The sequence below is a fragment of the Python bivittatus genome, unplaced genomic scaffold (assembly GCF_059951505.1).
Source record: "Python bivittatus isolate LINGU-HERP-01145 unplaced genomic scaffold, Pbiv_v1 ctg000080_np1212, whole genome shotgun sequence".
Lineage (NCBI taxonomy): Eukaryota > Metazoa > Chordata > Lepidosauria > Squamata > Pythonidae > Python > Python bivittatus.
The window spans coordinates 26266659-26287427 of NW_028277035.1; the positions used below are offsets into that span (position 1 = coordinate 26266659).

The window sequence follows — 20769 nt, forward strand, 5'->3', positions numbered from 1 at the left end:
TTGAAATGAGAGCAGAATTTGTGGTGTATAAATTGTTGAGGATTCTTCCTCTTCCTCTTAAGAACAGAGAAAGATGAAGCAGAACAGATGAGAAGGTGTCCAAGGGCAGACTGAGGCTCACTGTGCATTTGTAGGTATAATTACAGCATTTCCTTTCTGACTATTGATTAAGAGCCTAAAAAGATTCGATGATCGTGAACATTATTTTGAGAGCATTAAATTCTTGTATTTCTCCCTAGGGGAAGCAAAAGCTTTACAAGCTTTACAAGCTTCACGTTGAAAACTGATCTGGCCTTAAAGGAAACTCCAAATCAAATGCAATGTTGAATAACATTATTTAAGGTTATTCCTGAAGTAGGTATTTAGCTTTGAGGCATCTGTAGAGAGCAGCTAGCCTGCCATTTCTACTTAACACGCATTGTTAATTTCTTTGCTTTTCATTATTTTTCTTTCTTAGCAAGCATAAAAATCTAGTATTTCTTCATGGATTTGGTTGTTTTCTAAGTAGTGCTGAAAAGCTGAAGTTCAGGTTTGTGAAAATGTAAAATGTAAATGTAAAATGTAACACCAGATTCAGAAGTTTAATGTAACTAGGCATCAGGTCCCACAGATCTGCCTTTTATATTGCCCCTTGACAATACAATAAATGTGCTTGCTGCAGGGAACCCACATGGAAGAGCGGGAAATATAGTTTTCATGCAACCCTCTCTCCACATACTCTTAGTTTTTGTAGGCAATAATCCCTCAGATGTGGGATTGAAAGGTCTCCATAAAATTTCCTGCACTTTTACTTTTGTTAGGACAGATTTAAGCATAAGATCAGAATTTGTATCTTACTGGCAGAGGAATTGGGGGGTGTTCCCTAGCCTACTTTTAATGCCCAATTTAAGCCTCAGAATGTTCAAAATGATTGGATTAAATTGTTAAAGCATTGAAAAAAATTGTTGAAAAGATAGAGGATACACAAAATATATATAACGTACACAGGACAGTTTACTTTTTTCATATTTTGCTTGCAGGGATTGTGCTTTTAGAGCCAAAGGCCTGCTAAATAAACTCCATATCCTACATCCAGATGATCTAATGTTACCTACCTTCTATCTCTTGCTACAATTAGAAAACTCAAGGGCAAAATAATCATACATAAGGACAGGATCCCACTTGAAGTACAAATTAGCATTAAAATGATTAAAAGTACTGTATATATACATATATACATATATGTAGATAGATAGAGACAGAGAGATGCTGATTCCTGGAGCATTCTCTTCAGTGGACAAAAGAAAAAATGGAGAAAAAAAAATTGCATTGACATAATAGATGCAGCAAGAAGAAAGTGAGAGGTGAGGAAAGGAAGTGTGCAAATAAACAGATCCCTTGGAGTTTTAGAAGCTCAGTTTACCCACTTTACCCATCCCTCTCTCTTATGATTTCTGCCACTGGTTGGCGATTTCTTATTTAGCAGTGCTTATTAGCCACCCCATTCCTGAAGGACTCTCAATAACGCAGAACATCAGAACAAAGAAAAAAACAAAATGACAAAAGCTTCAGTCAAAATCAAAACTTAAGGAGGCAGCTGTGATCAAACAGCTGTGACTGAAGGCATGGTGGAATAAAACAGATCTCATCTGCTTATAGAATTTCAATAAAGAGGAGCTGTACAGTACCTGCTGTTGGGGAAGAAATATTCTATTACCGTACTACTGTATGAAGCGTACAAGTCTCGTCTTTTAGTTTCTAATACCATGCTCATTTTCCTAGGGCTAAATTACAGCGTTAAATACAGGATTAGTCGCTTTATTTATGCCTTAAAAAAAAGCTGCTATCAAGGAGCCAGTTAATTCATTTATTTATTAAGCAGATTTATATAGCCACTCATCTCACAAAACGTGACTCTGGGTGGTGTAAAAAACATAATGAAATTAAAAACCATAAAACACTCAAACATAAATAAAAAAAAGAAAACATAAAAACATAAGCCAATATTGTGGGAGAACAACAGTCACTTGACATCACATAGCCACCTTACAGGCTCACCATGAGATCCCCAAGGTTGATGGAAAAAACACATTTTAAGGGCTTCCTGGAAGACAAACAGGGATGGAGCCAATTCGCCTCAGGTGGAACAATGTGCCATCTGGGCCCTGTCGGATGGAGCTCTTTGGTACACTGGACACACAGTAAACCCCTCCTGCTCAACCCAATGGGGCAGGTAAATGTGATCTGGAAGAGGCGGTCCCTCAGTAACCTGGTCCCATGCCATTTAGGGCTTTAAAGGTCACAACCAGCACCTTGTATTGCACTCAGAAGCAAACTGGCAGCCAATGCAGCTTGCCGAACAGAGGTGTAATGTGCACCAGCCTAGGGGCACACACAACTGTCCGCATAGCTACATTCTGTACCAGCTGAAACTTCTGGATATTCTTCAAGGGCAGCCCTATGTAGAGCATGTTACAGTAATCCATTCTGGAGGTGACTAGGGCATACGTAACTGTGAGTAGAGCCTCATGGTCCAGGAAGGGGCTCAACTGGTGTACAACATGATGTTGTGCAAAGGCCCTCCTGGCCATGACTGCTACCTGCTCCTTGAGCAGGAGTCGTGAGTCTAGAAGGACCCCCAGATTGTGCACTGGGTCTGTCTGGGGCGGTGCCACCCCATCCAGTACCAAAGATGGTAAAATCCCAGATCCAGAAGGCCCAAAAATCCAGAGTCACTTGCCAGGGTTCAGCTGAAGCCTGTTGTTCACCATCCAGACCTCCACAGTCTCCAGGCACTGGGACAAGACATCAACAGCATTGCTTAGTTCGCCAGGGGCATAAATATTCAGCAGATCTCACCCAGGGCTTCATGTAGACATTAAATAGGAGTAGAGAGAGTACTCAACCCCATGGAACTCCACATAGTAGGGGTCAAGGGCAGTATCTCTCCCAATTAACACCAAGTAGTACTGGCCCCGCAGAAAAGAAGCGAACTAGCACAGTACTGTGCTGCCCACTCCCAACCCACAGAGCCAATCCAGAAGGATACCATGGTTGATGGTATTAAAGGCCTCTGAGAGGTCAAGAAGAGCAAGGACAGATGCACTCCCCCTGTTCTGTTCCTTCCAGAGATCATCCAAAAGTGCAATCAATGCTGACCCATCCCATGTCTAGGTCTGAATCCTTAATGAAAGAGCCAGATAATCTGCTTCATCCAGGGCCCACTGAAGCTGTTGCGCAACCACCTTCTCCACAACCTTCCCTAAAAAAAAGAGTTTAGACACCAGACGAAAGTTGTCCAGTATGGTTGAATCCAGTGATGGCTTCTTCAGGAGAAGGTGAGCCAAACAACCCCCTCTCTCAAACCACTGCTAGGATCCAGCCACACAACACTCCCTGAACAGCCTTAACTAGCCAGGAGGGGCATGGATCTAAGGAACAGGTGGCTGAGCTTACAGTCATTAGGACCCTATCACTTCTTCAGACCCAACAGGATCAAACCATTCTCAGATAACAGGGCAAGACTGTGCCCCCGGCACCTCATTGGACCTGTATCAAAGCCGACATCGAACTTGGAATAAATTCAAGCAATTTTTTTATGACAGATGCTCTGCAAATTCCTCTGCACACCCTTATAGGTAAACCTCTGAGTCCTTTCTCAGGAGGGCTCATGTCACCTTAAACAAGGCTTCTGTGGTGCAGTAAGGGCAGAGTATTGTTGCTTCTTTTTCTGAACCAGGAATGAGCAACTTTAGCCAGCAGATGCAATGTAGAAAATACTTTTTCTGGAAGTGCGAGGGGTCCAGGGAGAGAGATGAAGTGTATAAAATGCAGGATGATGATGATGATGATATGACAATGATAATACCAGCCTTATATTTATTTTATTATTTTATTTATTAAATCAATTTATATAGCCGCCCATCTCACCACAGGCGACTCTGGGCAGTGTACGACAAAGCTAAAAACAGTAAAATACATTAAAATATATAAAACAAAATAAAACAGAGAATAAAAGGAAGTTAAAAATAAGGGAGCCACCTCACTAATTTCTCCGTCCCCTGGAATCCCCAGGCCTGCTGGCATAACCAAGTCTTAAGGGACCTCTGGAAGCTAAACAAAGATGAGGCCAGTCTCACTTCAAGGGGGAGAAGATTCCACAGTGCAGGTGCCACAGCAGAAAAGGCCCGCCACCTGGGGCCTGACATATGTATTTCCCTAGGCAATGGAAACTGTAACATGGCCTCTCTGCTGGATCTGGTGGGATGGGCAGATGAAATCAGGGAGAGGTGTTCCTTCAGATAGCCTGACCCTATGTCATGAAGGGCTTTAAAGGTCAACACAGCACCTTGAATTGGACCCGGAAACAAACTGGTAACCAATGCAGCTCACGCAGCAGAGGTGTAATGTGTGCTCTCCTAGAAACACACACAACTGCTCACACTGCTACATTTTGTACCAGCTGAAGTTTCCAGATACTCTTCAAGGGCAGCCCCATGTAGAGCTCATTGCAGTAATCTAGCCAGGAGGTGACCAGGGCATGAGTGACCGTGAGTAGGTCCCTCTGATCTAGTAATGGGCACAACTGGCACACAATGCGAAGTTGTGCAAAGGCCCTCCTAGCCATGACTGCCACCTGCTCTTTGAGCAGGAGTCGTGAGTCTAGGAGGACTTCCAGATTGCACGCAGGGTCTGCTTGGGGCAATGCAACTCCATCCAGCACCAAAGATGGTAAATCCCTGGATAAAGAAATTCCCAAAACCCAAAGCCACTCAGTCTTGCTAGGGTTCAGTTGAAGCCTGTTGTTCCCCATCCAGATCCTCACAGCCTCCAGACACTGAGAGGATGCCCAAAGCATCATTTAAGTCTCCAGGGGCGGAGATGTACAATTGAGTACTAAAAACTCAATAAGTACTATGAATCATGTATTTTGACTAGAATGTGTTTTTATTTGAGTGGATTGGAAGTTACTTGGCTTTGAACATTCTGTTAAGTCTATTTTATGACTAATAAAATCACACCATCCAATTTCAAGTAGTTAATCTTTGGAGGGCCCAATCATGCTGCAAGCAAGGGGGATCAAGGACCACAGGTGGCTTGCTCTTGTTTTAAAATGTTTGAAGTTAGTTTTGTTATGTTCATATTGGAAAAAAACACATGCAATAGAAAGAATGGCCCTGGGGTGTTTGCTGTTTCCATCAAAGTCTTGGAAAAAGTTGGTTTTCCACTTTCTTGTGACACTATAATGGAGAATGTTGTCATGTCAGCATTCTTTAGCAGCAAACATTCTAGCAATCTTTATTCCATTGTTCAGTCTTCTACCTAGTTTCTTCTTCCCAATGGACAAGCTTATAAGCTGCTGTTTTACTACAAGTGAGAAAAATTCATTGTCTGACACAACACAATCTCTATTGATCCTTTCTCTGCCATTATCTGGAGACTGGAACAACTACCTATCTATGCTGAGGTAAGAAAAAATGTACCCGTATCTATTTATTTGGGTTTGTGCCTGAGATGTCGCAAAATGGAGGGGAGATTACATATCTATTTGTATGCTACAATTTTGGTCTCCAAAGTGACTCTTAAAACATCTTACAAAAGTATCTTAGAAAGCTGAAGCCTAACAAACAGCATAATCCAGAACAAAACCACACCATGTTGGAACTATGTCCCAGGGCTACCAGTATATTATTAAACCAGTTGATGGATTTAGATGGATCTTCCTTGGGAAGAATCTTCAACAACATGACTGAAAAAGCTTTTATCGTTCACATCCTTTACCTCACTTCTGAAAGGGAGGGAACAGGAAGCCAGAGTCTTATTGACTTATTGATTGGAGTGCAAGGGTGGACCCATATGGGACCCAGGCAGGTAACTCTTCTTTCGAGTCAGACTGAAAGGAGTTTTAGAATGTCAGGCACCGATATTCACCCTCACATTTTGTGTGCAATGGCTTTCTGAGTATTTCCCAGTTATTGCGGGTTCCTGTGGATTAAATTTTACCCACCAGCAGTCCACTGTTGATTGCAAGTATCGGTCCATGGTGAAACTACTTGTTTCTCAGTAACATGATGATTTTTTGCTGGGTGGGTGGGGAGTGGGATGGGAGTGGTGAATGTGGAAATGAAAGCTAGCATTACAAAATCCCCAAAGTTCTTAACAACAGCAAAAAAGTTGCATTCTGTTCCAAATTGTAATGATATTGTATTTGAGGAATGACATTCAAATAAATTTTACATGATGCAAATGATTGCATTGCACTTTATCCTCACAACAATCCTGTGACAGAAGCTAGCATGTGAGAGCACAACTAGCCCCAGGTGTGTGCTTCATAGGAATGCAGACATTTGAGCTGGGGTTCTAGTCTGACACTCTACCAAGGCACCCAGTGGTATCTGCCAAGCTTTTTCTGGCCCTACTTCCAAGCTCTCAATTCAAAGGAAAGGACTAGAATTTTTTTTTTAATATAGGCAACAGATAAAGCTGTAATGTTGAAAAATTCTACATCACATTGTACAAAAATGTAGTCCTACATCTTCTGTCCTCTCTTGTGTAGCCTTCTGAGGCATCTTTTCTTTTTAAGCCCCCATCCAGTAGACTCCACTGCTTACTAGAACATAAGTATATTTTTAATTGCAGATCCACATCCTCCAAACCATTATCAGGCTGGGATGTGTTTTGCATAGAGCTTGATGTTGAAAATCACCAAAGTGTGTACAGGACTTTCCTTATAGTTTCAGACCAGAAGCTATTGGTATATATGCAGCTACTACCTTGATTTAATGCTGTTTTGGGATGACTGCATCCTAGCGCTTCTGGAGGAGGATGGGAAAAGAGTCTCTGTAGGAGACCGCAATGTCAGTTTAACCACTATGATTTACTGAGATCCTGCAGTCGCAGAAAAAGTGCCAAAAAAAGCAATTTATGGGGAGAAAGAAGAAGAAATGATTTGTCAGAGGAATTCAATCCTATATTTATGAATATACTTACAGATTCTACATGTCCATTTAACAAAAGAATTTGAATTCTTGAACAATTTGCCTTTCATTCCAAAACAAAAACAAAAACCCTAGTGATCAGGCAGCAGGGGAATCTTGGAGGGTTTTTAGGTGAGGTTTTATTGTGCCTTAATTCAAGGAATGTGTGTGGGACGTCTAGGCAATTTTGTATGCTGTAATGAATAGTGATAACTTGGAAGGAAAAACAAGAACTACCCAGAATTGCTGGGAGTTGGGCTGCATATAAATTTAAACATTCAGAGTTGCTCATTGAGTGAGATGGGTGGTGATTACATTTGAAATATAAATGAATAAAATAAACAACAATATCAGCAGGAAACTGGAACTGTGTAACTCCAAAAACAATATTATCTACTTGATTTCTGAAATACTTATTTTGGAAATTAAGTTGACAATATTCTTTTGGAGTTACATCGTTCCAGTTTCCTCTCTGGGTTTACATGTGAGCTTTCTAGTGCTGTTGACACTCTTTGGCGTATGTATTGTGGGACTCTTCCCAACATAGGCTGGAAACCAAGAAATTACTCCAGTTTGCTTGAAGCTTCTTTGGACTGAGAATAGCCTTAAACATGATTAGAGTAGACCAGCTACTGAAATTAAAGTTTGTATTCTAGGGCTAAATAAAATTGGATCCAAATTAGTCTATAAATAGTATAAGGCAGTGTTTCTTAAACTTTTTTCTCTCAGGACCCTTCACACTTTTAAAAATTATGGAGGACCCCAAAAGAGCTTTTGTTTGTATGGATTATATTTATCAGTATTAACCATATTAAAGATTAAAATTGATGCATTCGCTGCCATTACTGTGTCTCATGATTGATGGGATTTTAATACTGTATTATTTTTCAACATAGGCTGGCAAATCATTTTGATTTTGTGGACCCCTGAGAGGGTCTTAGGGGACCCACAGAGGTCCTTGGATCACACTTTGAGAAACAGTGATGTAAACAGTAAATGTAAACATCTACATGTATCTAATAGGGCTTAGATTTATGCCAGAATCCAAAATGAGGTATTGTCACATCCATCCTAGCTTCCCCAAGCAATGAAAAGTCTTGGGGACACAATGTTTACCTGATTTTGTTTTGTGTAAATAACACTGGAAGGTTATGGCATATTCTAAACCTTGCCACCCACCCCCAACCTGGCAGAATACTTCTGTTTTTTTCTCACAGTTCCCTTTGTTCTTACTTGAGTAGGGAGAACAAAATGAGTAAAGTTTTCTCATTTATTAACCCTTTTCTAGCTTTCTGGGATCAAATCTTCCAGAACAAGTATTGGGGTACTTGTCATCCTGTTCCCGCAAATCCTCTCATATCCAATCTCCTTATTTTACAAGAGTAGGCTATTCCAGTCTGTGTACATCAACACACCTTTCAGATAAATTCTCAGAATGAACAGAGTCCAAAATAATCCTAACAACAGTGATATGGCGTTTCACATTCTTCAAGATGCCTTCTGATCCAAGGGCTGTGCTGATCAGCTCTGGGGGGCTAGTTGGTGCCCTGAGCCCCTGGTTTTGCTCCTCTCTCATGCTTCTTCAAGCCTGGCTAATATACATGCCTTGGAAGTCAGCTGCTATCAAGAGTCTTCAAATGCATCTTGGAAAAAAATCCACACAGGAACTCTGAATTCTCTTTCCTTCTTTTAAAACTATGAATAGTTTTTAGTTTAGTTTAAAAGAGCATTCATTGTGGTGATGAAGAACGTTACTCTGAACAGATGTGTCTTTTAATATGGGACAGGAAAATTGCAGTTGGGCAGGTGGATATAGAAATCTATATGGATGCTATAAATTTTTGCTGGAAGTATTTTTTAATAGCTGTTTTTTTTTCCTTATTGGAAATGACAGCGCATTGCAGTGCCAGATATATTTTTAAATCTTTTCCTCTTGCCAAAGTGGGAGATTGGAACCAGTAGTAGCATCAACAAGAAGAAATGAATCTGAAGAAAGGGATGGCTGGTATTACAACAAAGCAAATTGGTATTAAAATAATGATTAATTTTTCTCCCACCATTTGCAGATCAAAGATTGCTTGTTCTATGAACTGCCTTGTTGATAAATCGCAGTCTGTTTCTACACTGCATTACATTATTTATTTATTTTATTATTATTATCTTCACCAGGAACAAAAATTCAGCTGAACCTGTGAGGACCCAGCCATGCCCCACTGGTACCTTTGCTACTTCCAGCATGACAACCATCTTACACACTGGAGGCAACTGGTCCACTGGTCTATTTGATATCTGCAGTGACAAGAGAATTTGTAAGATAATTGCATGTGTTCCATGAATTAATTTCCAAAGCTGCCTTCCAGGCTGTGCATGGAGAAAAGGAAGTTTTTATTCCAGGCTGGTGATTGAAGCCCTTTGTACCCACCAAAAATACAACTGAGGAAGGCTGTGCAAAATAGGCATTAGAGCATATTTGAATTGTTAAAGCAGTCATGCCTTTTGCAAGTCTCAGACAGCTGCTTCAGAAGCTATTTTCACTCGTGTTTATCTGTTTGTGCATATACTGCACCTTTACTTTGCTGAAAAATGAAAAGCAGAAGTTTTGCAGAGTAGCTGAGCTAACAGGACCAGCAGGATGGCAACTTCTGCCATTGGATGTTCAGGCTCATATTTTGAATACTTTCCAACATTATACACTAGGGATATGTGACCCAGGAATGTTATGCAACCCCTTCAGTGTCACTGGAATCATGCTGGTGAATTTGGCAGTGAATCACTGAGAAGTAGAACTTGCTGCTACTTTCAGATAAGAAAGGAAGGAAGGAAGGAAGGAAGGAAGGAAGGAAGGAAGGAAGGAAGGAAGGAAGGAGAAGAAGAAGAAGAAGAAGAAGAAGAAGAAGAAGAAGGAAGGAAGGAAGGAAGGAAGGAAGGAAGGAAGGAAGGAAGGAAGGAAGGAAGGAAGGAAAGAAGGAAGGAAGGAAGGAAGGAAGGAAGGAAAGAAGGAAGGAAAGAAGGAAGGAAGGAAGGAAGGAAGGAAGGAAAGAAGGAAAGAAGGAAAGAAGGAAAGAAGGAAGGAAGGAAAGAAGGAAAGAAGGAAAGAAGGAAAGAAAGAAAGAAAGAAAGAAAGAAAGAAAGAAAGAAAGAAAGAAAGAGAAAGAGCTGTGTAAACCTTCATTTTACATTACCTTCCCCCTTGCCTCTCAAAATAAGCCTTCCAGTCTTACCTATTTCATTAAATGACATCATGTCAGAGTTTTGCCCACTTTTTAAGTGTAGATCTTGGCTACTGAAAGGTTGATGGCCAGGTAATAACATTTCATACCTGTAGAAATTGTCAAGAGGAAAAATATCCTTTGAGCCTACCTTTCATCATGATCTGGTGCTCTTCAGATATATTGGACCAACTCTACACTTCTTAGCTGGTGTGACCTAAATTCAACACTTCCAAAGGACAAATTTACTGCAACTAAAGGAAGATGGGATTTGATTAGATTATTTGAGAAGTACCTGGTGTATTGGTTAAGCGATAGGAAAATATGACATCTGAAACTCCACTGGAGTTTTTCTGAATTCATTTTGAGAGTATAATTGTGGAGCTGAATAATATGATTGTGAAATTTCCGTTGAAGATCAGTAGATTTTGATTCAGACCATCAATAACAAAGTTTAATGAAAAATGGCCATTCTTGTAGCCACCTTTCAGTTCAGCATATCATTCTAAAGTTTTCAGTCTGCTTCCACTGGAATCATGGAAGATACCAGAGCTTCCAGATCTGGGCTGTAAAATTTTGGCAGCATTGGATAGCAGCAAAGAAATATAGAATCTACCAGCCTCTTGTCTCAATCTAGAAGTCATCTGGAATACTGCGGCCCAGATCTGGTAACCCTTGGATTCCAACATTTCTCCCTCTTTGTTTTATTTTTATTTTTTATTCTTTCTCATGTTTTCTTTTAGTTTTTTTTTAATGTTAGCTTAATTTTTTATTTTTAGGCATAGTTTATTTCATACTTTTTTTTTACTGTGTGTGATTATGAGGGTGTGGGTGTCTTTATGTACAGTATATAGTAGGTTATTAGAATGTAATGTCTTTTTAGAAAATTTAACTTAGTATTTTAACCATTCAACAAATTAAAGATAAACCAACAGACGACTGGATTATAAAGAATGCCAGGGAAAAAGATGGGAACCTAAAAAGCTATATAACCATGACAAATATAAATTACAAAGTTTATGTTATTAAATGTACTTACAACCATAATAATCCTTTTCAAAGATAAAATTGATGCAGCAGATGTGACAACAATATCACTTAGTTATGCCACTATTGACAGTGTGAAAAAACAATCTGGATTATTAAAATGTTTGTTATCTACTTTTATAACGTGACCAAAATCTTCTTTTCTTGAATGAAGCTGTGTGATCTCTTATTAATGTTAAAAGCTGTTTCCCAGTCACAGATTTATTGTTTGATCTAATTATCTTTCCTAAAGAGAGGATAAGAATCTTTCAAATGCTATTCTTTTGTAAAAAAAAAAAAAAAAAGACCCTGCAAATAGCTAAAGAATTGTGAATGTCTCAGACTTCTTTTAAAGCAACATTAAATACTCCAAATACTAAAATATTTCTGAATTAATAGGAAGTATGTCTTTGTTGTCATTCATTCCTGCCAGGATTTCTATGATCAGTCTAGTGATCCATCTTGCCTCTTCCCTACGTAATAGTAAAATTTCATCTCCCCTGGTTTGTGATCATACTATTGATTGATTATGTGCCATCAAGTTGGTCCTGACTCTTTGCAAACACACACACGCAACCCTAGGTTTTCTCTATGACGATCTGTCCCTAACCTGGTCCTTCATGTTTTCCAGTGGTGCACCCATTGCGCTGTAACCGAGTCCATGTTCACACTATAGGTAATGTTTAATTATCACATTTCATGTTGTCTTCTTATATTGTTGTAACTTTCTCCAGTTCTGCTTCTTAGTTTCTGGGCTGTCATGCCTACATACAGTCAGTTACAAGGACATTTTATTACATAAATGACAGTCGCACTGGAAAAGCCCACAGGAGAGACGTTTTGGTGCATTTTGGGAGGAAAAAACCAAGGGATCAAGATTTGCAACAGCACTTCAATAGAAGATTAAAGATAGATAATGCAGATATAATTATTTTAAAAGAAATTCCTATTAGAATTTTACATAAGAGAAAAGAATATTCCTTTTTGACTGAGATACGGAAGCAGAAAAAGATTTCATTTTGCTGGGGCATATTAGAGGGTATGATTTTGACTTTTAAACAGCAAAGATTTCGACTGAACTCTGTCCAAAAGGCTAGATAATTTTTTGGAAAATTTAAAGGATTGGAAGAGACTCAAATGGAGGTGGAGTGGAGACTGCTCCAAAATTACAACAGATGCAAAAGGATTCTGTAAAAGATTATGCTGAATTATGTGCTACAGGCATTGACTTTTCTAAATTACTGGCCTAAATATAGATTATAAATGTTTAATGTGGAATATAAATGGAGCAAATAAATGCTCCTCCAAAAAAAAAAAAAAAAAAAAACAACCCTCTTTCACTAATTAAAAAAATTAGAACAAGATATAATTTGCCTACAAGAGATTCATATTAGAAAAAAGGACATAAAATAGCTGACTTGCAAAAATTTGGGAGAAGGATTTATATCAGCTGGACCTAAAAAAATAAATGGAGGGGTTTTTTTACACATTAACCCCCAACTAACACCAGGACTTTTTGACTGATGAATGGTAAATTTGTTGGGGTGGAAGTTGGATTACAAGAGGCTAAAACTATGGTATTGGGAATATACAGTATATCCCAAATGAGGATAAAGGAACTTTTTATAAATGACTTATGGAGTGACTGATATGCTTTTCCTATGAAAACTGGTGTTTGATGGGAGATTGGAATGGAGTGATTTCTCCACAATTAGAACATCAGAGAAGAATATTAAAATTACTCAAGGTAAATTACCAAAGGCTTTTGTTGATTTGATGGATAACTTAGCCCTAGTGGATGTATGGAGAGAGAAAAATGGCAACTCCATATACTTATAATATATACTTATTTTTCATAGACATAGATCTTTTTCAAGAATAGATATGATTTAGACTTCAAAAAATTTGGCTACTAAGATCTTTAAAGTTGACATTCTACCAAAGATTTTTTCTGATCATAATCCCAAGAGTTTGATTTTTAAAAGGAAACCTACCTCCTTTAGATGGAGATTAAATGAAATGTTATTACGGAAAGAGTAGATAGTGGAGGATTGCAAAAAGAAATTAATAGAATTTTTAAAAATTAACTTAGATAAAGGAACTGACTTAAGAATGGTTTGGGATACAAGTTAAGCATTCATAATACTGAACTTAAAAAGAAGACTCAAGAGAAAACACAGGCTATTCTCAAGGAGGTAAAAAGAAAAGAGGAAGAATTAAAGAAATCACCAGAAAAAATAAAAATTTCACATCAAAAGCAACAGTTATCTATGTTAATAGTAAGAGAAATGGAAATAAAGATGAGCTATGCAAAGCAAAAAAATTTTGAATTTGCAATCAAACCAGGGAAATGGTTAGCATATCAACTAAGAGAAGAGAAAGAAAAGAAATTGATTTTGGAACTTCAAGAGGGAGATACTGTATTAATGGACAATGTGGCTACACAAAAAACTTCACCAGTATTATTCTAACATGTATAAAGGGCATGATATTTCTTTTGTCAGAACGGTGTTGGATATTATAGAATACTTGGAACAGTATAATGGAAAACAAGCTGCACTAATTTTCTTAGATGCAGAGAAAGCTTTTGACAGCTTAAATTGACCCTTTTTATTTAAAGTTTTGGAAGATGTAAACTTTGGTGAGAACTTTATAAAATCTGTACAATCAGTTTATACTTCGCAAACAGCACAAATGATTGTTAATGGAGATCTAACAAACCTTGTGAGATACAAAAAGGAACAAGACAAGGTTGCCCATTATCGCTTCTTCTGTTTATTTTGGTTCTTGAAGTTTTGAATAGATATATAAGGCAAGATGAGAGGATAACGGGTGTAAAAATTAAAAAAGAGACAAGTTGAGAGCTTTTGCAGTTGATCTGGTGCTGGTTTTGGAAGTTCCTTTAAAGGAGATTGAATTACTAATGAGAAAATTAAAATAATTTGGTGCATTAGCTGGCTTTAAAATTAATAAACAAAAGACAAAGATGCTAACAAAAAAAATGACACAAGATCAAACAATTGATGAACAAAATGGATTTCAAGATTGAGAAAAAAGTAACATATTTGGGTGTTATTTTGACAAATACAAACTGTATGTTATTTCAAAACAGTTATGACATGGAATGAAGTTAAAAAAGGTATGTTAAGATGGATAAATTACAATTGTCATTGTTGAGAATTTCTATGATTAAGATGAATGTTTTGCCTAAAATGTTATTTTTGTTTCAGACAATACCTGTTTTGACAACTGATGTACCAATTAAACAGTGGCAGAAAGATATATCTAAATTTGTATGGCAGGGGAAAAAACCACAAGTTAAATATAAAGTGTTACATGATGCTAAAGAAAGAGGAGGTTTGGGTTTATGTGATTTGAAACTATACTTTGCAGCTTGCTGTTTAGTTTGGATGAAAGAGTGGGTGAAAAATAGCAGATTATTGGAGCTAGAAGGACATGATTTGAGATGGGTGACGTGGTTGTTTATGATATGATAAAGCTAAAGTTAATGTTGACCTTAAAAATAATTTTTTAAACGGGCCATATTGAGAACATGGAATAGATGTAAATCCAGATTGTGTCCAAAAATACCTTTGTGGCTATCACCACAAGAAGAATATTATAGAAGAGGAATGACAGCTCAACATAAATGGTTAATTTATGGTGATACATTAGAATTTTCTCAGGGAGAATTCAAAATGAATTCAAGAGATGATTTGACATTAGAAGGATACAGATGTCAATGGTTTTCTTATGTACTATTATTAGAAAGATTTAAAGTAGATAAAAGGACTTTTGGTTTTGAATATTGTAAGACTGAATTTGAAACAGAATTATGTACAAATGATTAACATGTTATTGCTAAAATGTATAAACTTTTATTGAGATTTGAAACAGAAGAAGAAGAAGTGAAAGAATTTATGATAGAATGGACCAAATATTTTGGTTATAACATACAAATGGAACAATGGGAGAATATGTGGATGAAAGGATTGAAATTTACATTCTGTTATATTCTTAAAGAGAATTTTTATAAAATAATGTATCATTGGTATTTGTCACCAGAAAAATTGTCTAAAATGTATAAAGGTACTTCGAATCTATGTTGGAAATGTGAACAAGAGGGGACTTTTTATCATGCTTGGTGGATATGTAAAAAAGCTAAACAATTTTGGATCCAAATGTACATTAAGTCAGAAGATGTTAAAGATTAATATACAACTGAAGCCAGAGATGTTTCTTTTGGGACTGATTGACAAAGAGTTGGAAAAAACTCATGGAACTTTGTTTTTATATATGATAACAGCAGTGAGACTGTGCTGTATATGCACAACGGTGGAAAAAATTGACATTACCCACAATGGAAGAGTGGATCATGAAGATGATGGAGCTGGCTGAGATGGCTAAATTGACAGCTCTGATTAGAGAAAAGACCCTGATTAAGTTCAATACCAATTGGAAACCCCTTTTGGACTTTTTGTGTGAAACAGAAAAAAATGAAATTATATATGTGTTTGATGATTAGAAAAAATATTAGATAGAAAAAATGAAAGTTATGTTGTAACCCTAAAGTAAAAGTTCAACTTAAATTTATACCTATAACTGTTGTAAAAGAAAATCAGAAGTCATTTCTTTATATTTCTTTTTTCTTTCTTTTCTTTCTGCACTTTTGGCTTTGTTCTCTCTTTCTTTATTTTCTCTCTTTTATCTTAGATATCAGTTCTTGTTAGTTTTTATCTTTCTTGTTTAAAAATTGAATAAAGTTATTACAAAGAAAGAAAGAAAGAAAGAAAGGAAAGGAAAGGAAAGGAAAGGAAAGGAAAGGAAAGGAAAGGAAAGGAAAGGAAAGGAAAGGAAAGGAAAGGAAAGGAAAGGAAAGGAAATTGCCCACAGGAAATATTTAAGTTCATCTTGTTAGCTGAGAAATGATAAAATCTTACACAGAACTGTTTCCATCACAATTCTCCATGTTTCCTTGTTTCTGTTGACTTCAGTGGTGTCATCAATATTTGGTATTCCATCTTCTCGTATATGTAAAAACAGATTTTTATGCAAAAGTTTTTCTTAAAAGACAGATCTTTAATGCCTTGATGATTTGGGGGAGGTGTATAGAAGACTAGAACTTTGTTTCTCTTACAGAAGATCTTTATAGTTAAAAGCTGGACGTGATGACTTCTGAGGATCCCTTTCAGACCGATACTTCCATTACTGTTCAATATATATACATACAGCAGGAATGTGAAAAGGCCACTTGTACTTCTTTCACAGATCTCAGAATCCCTCAGAGTTGTGAGGCCTAGAGATGTTTAAGGTACCCATTTCATCCCTCCTCACATCTAGGCTCCTAACTCTGCCTTTTTTTTTTTTGCAAGACCCTGGCCAAGCCCAGTGATGAGATCCTTGGTCATACAGTTTTCAACATCTCATTCTGATCTCCCTCTCTCTGTACTTCATGACAGGTATGTGTGGCTTGTTGTGCAGCCCGTGTCTGGAATGTAGTCTTGCAAGCAACTACGGTGAGTGCTTTTGCTTCCCGCTGCTGCTGGGTTCCACCTTAGCCCTAAGGGCTGGCATCAGAGAGAGACACAGAATACATGTAAGTCTATGTTAGTGCAGTATCCCGTACCCATAATTCCTTGGCTGTAAGCATCAGGTCTTCTTCCTCTCCTCTGATTCAGTTCCAGTGGTAGATATGGTGGTGCTTTAAACTCTATCAGCCTGGAAGAAGCCACTTGAGTAACCTAATGGGTGGCAATGAATAGTGATGTGTTGAAATCTGTACTAGGGTGAAAAGTTCAGAGGAGGCAGAGCATAAAAAAACCCCCAAACCTCAGAGCTTCACAAGACACAATCCTGCCACTCTCCTCTCTTTCCCAAAATCCCACATTTCTTGACTGTTGGGGTCAAAGATCTCTTTCACTGCAAGTGCCCTGGATCGTTAAAGCACTGTTAATCCATTAAACCTCTAAAACAGCTGCTCTTTTAGCCCAGAATTTAAAAAAAAAAAAAAAAATGTGAATTTTCAAATGGCATGCTGATACCAAACTTATCCCCATCTTTTTTTTAAGAATGGAGTAAAAGCAACTGTTTGTCTTTGCCATAGCTATAAAATTGCATTGTCCCCAAAGTAGGAAAGATACTTTTGCTATGTAAGCAGAAAAACTGAGAACCAAGAACAATCCACAATATTGCTTCTGTGCCAAAACATACAGTACTTCAAAGCATGCTATTTGGAGTTACAGAGTCATTTTAACATTGCAGTGGAAATTAAAGAAAGGCAAGGTATTTTGTTTTTAAGATAACTGTAATCCATGTTTGCCAGATTGCACTACACAAGAATAATATTCATCATCAGCTTGCAGGAATGTACGGTGAGGAGCAGTGGACAAATGTTCTAGGGTGTTTCTGAATATTGATGCAGATAAAGTAAATGCTTCTTGGGTTTGTGCAAACTGGATCCAATTGGAATTGTTGAATTGGATTGATCTAATGCAAATAATTAATCACTGCTGAATGTCTGAATTCATCCAATTCAAATTGTCAGTTTGAATGTAAGATCAGCATCGACCTCCTTTGAAAATCTAATTTGATTCAAACTGGCACACCCTTTTAAGAATAAATCGAAGCAAAGGTCAAACTGCATAAATGCGACAAAGATTTCCATTGCCCTAATGCTCATCCTGCCATTCCTGTAAATTAAATAGGAATCTCAGAAGTTCTTCTGCCAAGGAAATATGACATGATACAGAAGTTCTTCATGGGCACGGTATCCTGGGTTAGATGGAAGGATGGAGCGCCAGTATTGGTTTTGCTCAGGGTGTATCAGGAATGTTGTGGTGTAACACAAACTATATGAAATGAAAGTTGCACAAACTGGTTAAAACTTAATATATGTGCCTGAACCTATAGCATTGCATCATGCTCTGGGTAGTATAGATGTAAATATTTCCAGAGGAAAAACTATAGCAAAGGTGGCCCTTTCTCAAATTATACAACTATACGCAATAAATGGTGGTGAGTAGGAAAGTAACAGGAAGCATTTCATAAATCATTGTGAGAGGCTGATTGATTCTCCACACCTCTTTTGTCTAGCTTCTTAGCAATTCAGAGAATACAGGAATGCTTCCCAATTATAGTTTCTCCCTGGGGACAGACAGTAATGTGTGTGTGTGTGAGTGTGTGAGTGTATGCGTGCATGTATTAAAGTTAGTTTATCATATCTGGGCTGCAAAAATCCAGATGATCACTCATTCAGCAGAATTGCATCTCTGCTGCTATCTAGTGATTAGCAGTATTTTGCAACTCAGGTACAGTAGTCTTATTTTAAAATGGGTAAAATCTCAGGATATTGCCTGATCTTTCAAGAGTTTCACTCTCACCTGAAATCATAAGAAATTCTAAGATTCTTATGCAACTCTTGCAAGGTCTAAGGTGACTGTGATAACCTCTAAAGAGTTTGTAACTAGCCAAGATTTTGCCATTGTATTCATTTAAAGACTCTTACTTAATTGAAAGTCTAGTGGACACCTCCTGAAAGAATCTCATGTCCCAGGCTGTGACTGTTGAGAATTCTCATAACTGAAGTTTATTTCTCTGGAAGTTACCAAGTTTGCAAGGCTAGCTGAATGTTCATACTTGTAGGGTGTCTTCAGGGAGATTCTGGAATTCAGCTCAACTGCAGAATTGCTGGGGAGGAGAAAGATCTTGTCTCTTCGACCATTTTGTCAGATTGGGATGCAGTTCAACACAGGGAGATTTACTTTTGAATAAGCATATGTAGGAGGGATGATATAATCTGGTTGTAAGGCAGGAAATTCGTTGCTGTGGTTGGTCAAAGAATGCCACTAGAGGACTGGGAAGTAGGATGATTATTTCTTTGTTATTTTAAAAGGGTTGGAGGGAAAGAGCAGGAATTCCTATTTGCGCCAGAGCTAGGAAAAGTGAAAGAGGAGGCTGGATAGTAACCTGCCCGAGATGATGTAGTGGATCCTGCATTGAGTAGTTGACTCTATGGCCCTCTTCAGTTCTATGATTCCGAGATAGGAATGGGGAAAAAAAGCTCATAGAATGGCAAGGCTTTGCTGCCTGGACATTATGCAGTGATCACAAGAAGGAGGCAAGATGGGCAGCAATTGTTATCTGGCAAAGACAAACCCCATCATTAAAGGCCTATGTCGGAGGGAACAGGAACTGACTAATTAAGGGTGGATTCAGATTTTTGGGCGGTAGAGGATCCAACACGTTAAAATGTCAGCAACTGAAAAGCAGATGCTGCCATGTGAAATTAGAGTTAGAAGCTCTGGAGAGCCGCAGTGTCCCTTTGCTTCTCCACAAGGGATAAGTGGTTCTGCCATGTTATTTAGGGATTTCAATTTCTCGCAGTGAGGAAAACGTGGAATGCAATGGTTGGTGACACCATCATTTGGATTATTTCTGTATCTAAAGAAATCAAGTTATTTGCATCCATTCAGGGGTAGCTCATTGGTGTGGAAGCTATCTGTGATTTCTACCCCCCCCCCTTTTTTTAATGTAATGTTAGAGTCTGGGGAAAGAAGTAGTGGGGAGAAATTCTAATTAGATCGGTGTTTAGTGGCATGGAAAGATGGCTTCCCAGTCTGTCTAATATAGAGAGATTTTTTTCTGTTCTTCCCCAGGGAACCCTCTGTGAAGACTGGATGGCAGTTCACTGCTGCTGGCCTTGTGCAGTCTGTCAAATGGCTCGAGAAATGAGGATAAGGCCTCTGTTCCAGGTCTACAAAATGCACCAATCTCCTCCTCCTCCTCTGGCCAAAGATGCACTTGTTTAAAAATGTTCTCCCCTTGTCTCTAGAGGCCCCTTTAAAGGCAAAATAATTATATATATATATATATATATATATTTATGTTTATGTTTATGTATATAAATATATAAATTATAAGGGTGCCCCAGTGAGTTTTGCCATTTTGTATTTACATGGAAAAAGATGTTCAATGTTCTCCTTGCTCCAGGCGCGGTACTTTGAAGTGTCATTGGGCCTTTGGAAATCAACACCACAATGTGTGTGATCAGTTTTATTTGCATTGCATTGCATTCATTCTTATGACTTTATGTCTGCATTGTCGGAAAGCCCAAAGTGTTCTGATGATAGGGACATCTTCCCCCTTTCCTATTGAATAAAAACCAGGAAGCATGGCTCAGCTTTCATGCACAGAGGGTTAAAGTACTTGTGTTTTCTTCACTCCTTGGGCATCTCGCAGGCAATTATGCTTGACAAATGATCAGAAGCAAACTCTCCAGCTCTGACAATTTATTAACTAATCACAGCAGATGAGGTTAAATTGTGATCATCATGAACTGAGGCTACTGCTCATGAATAAGGCCATTTGTCTCCAATATGTGGCACATGCCTCATTTCAGCCAACCTTTTGTTCTGCTTCCAAGAAACAAACGTGGGCAGCTTCATACTTTCTGCATAGGATGCATTTTCACAGAGTAACCAGAGGTTCCAGCAATGTGTAAGTCGTTACGGCAACAATCTTGGGGTGCAGATGACATATTAGAAATGTGGTCACTCTTCCAAAAATGGCTGCTGGTCATT

At 38.1% G+C, this 20769-nt stretch overlaps 1 protein-coding gene across 1 annotated transcript; it reads left to right on the plus strand.

Moving 5' to 3' along the window:
* The first annotated feature begins 386 nt into the window (after positions 1–386).
* Positions 387–19998, plus strand: PLAC8L1 (PLAC8 like 1). The gene is made up of 4 exons (XM_088134759.1): positions 387–5446; positions 9126–9265; positions 16651–16787; positions 19846–19998. Exons 1-4 carry the CDS (start codon positions 5232–5234, stop codon positions 19996–19998), a joined length of 645 nt encoding a protein of 214 aa, XP_087990885.1. The 5' UTR covers positions 387–5231.
* The last annotated feature ends 771 nt before the right edge of the window (positions 19999–20769 follow it).

What these genes read in the sequence shown, in the direction of transcription:
- PLAC8L1 (XM_088134759.1), top strand. Translation starts at nt 5,232, where the DNA reads ATGTTGTCATGTCAGCATTCTTTAGCAGCAAACATTCTAGCAATCTTT. An exon ending in CTGCAGTGACAAGAGAATTT is followed by an intron (nt 9,266 to 16,650) that starts GTAAGATAATTG and finishes ACTTCATGACAG; the next exon opens with GTATGTGTGGCTTGTTGTGC. An exon ending in GAGAGAGACACAGAATACAT is followed by an intron (nt 16,788 to 19,845) that starts GTAAGTCTATGT and finishes GTTCTTCCCCAG; the next exon opens with GGAACCCTCTGTGAAGACTG.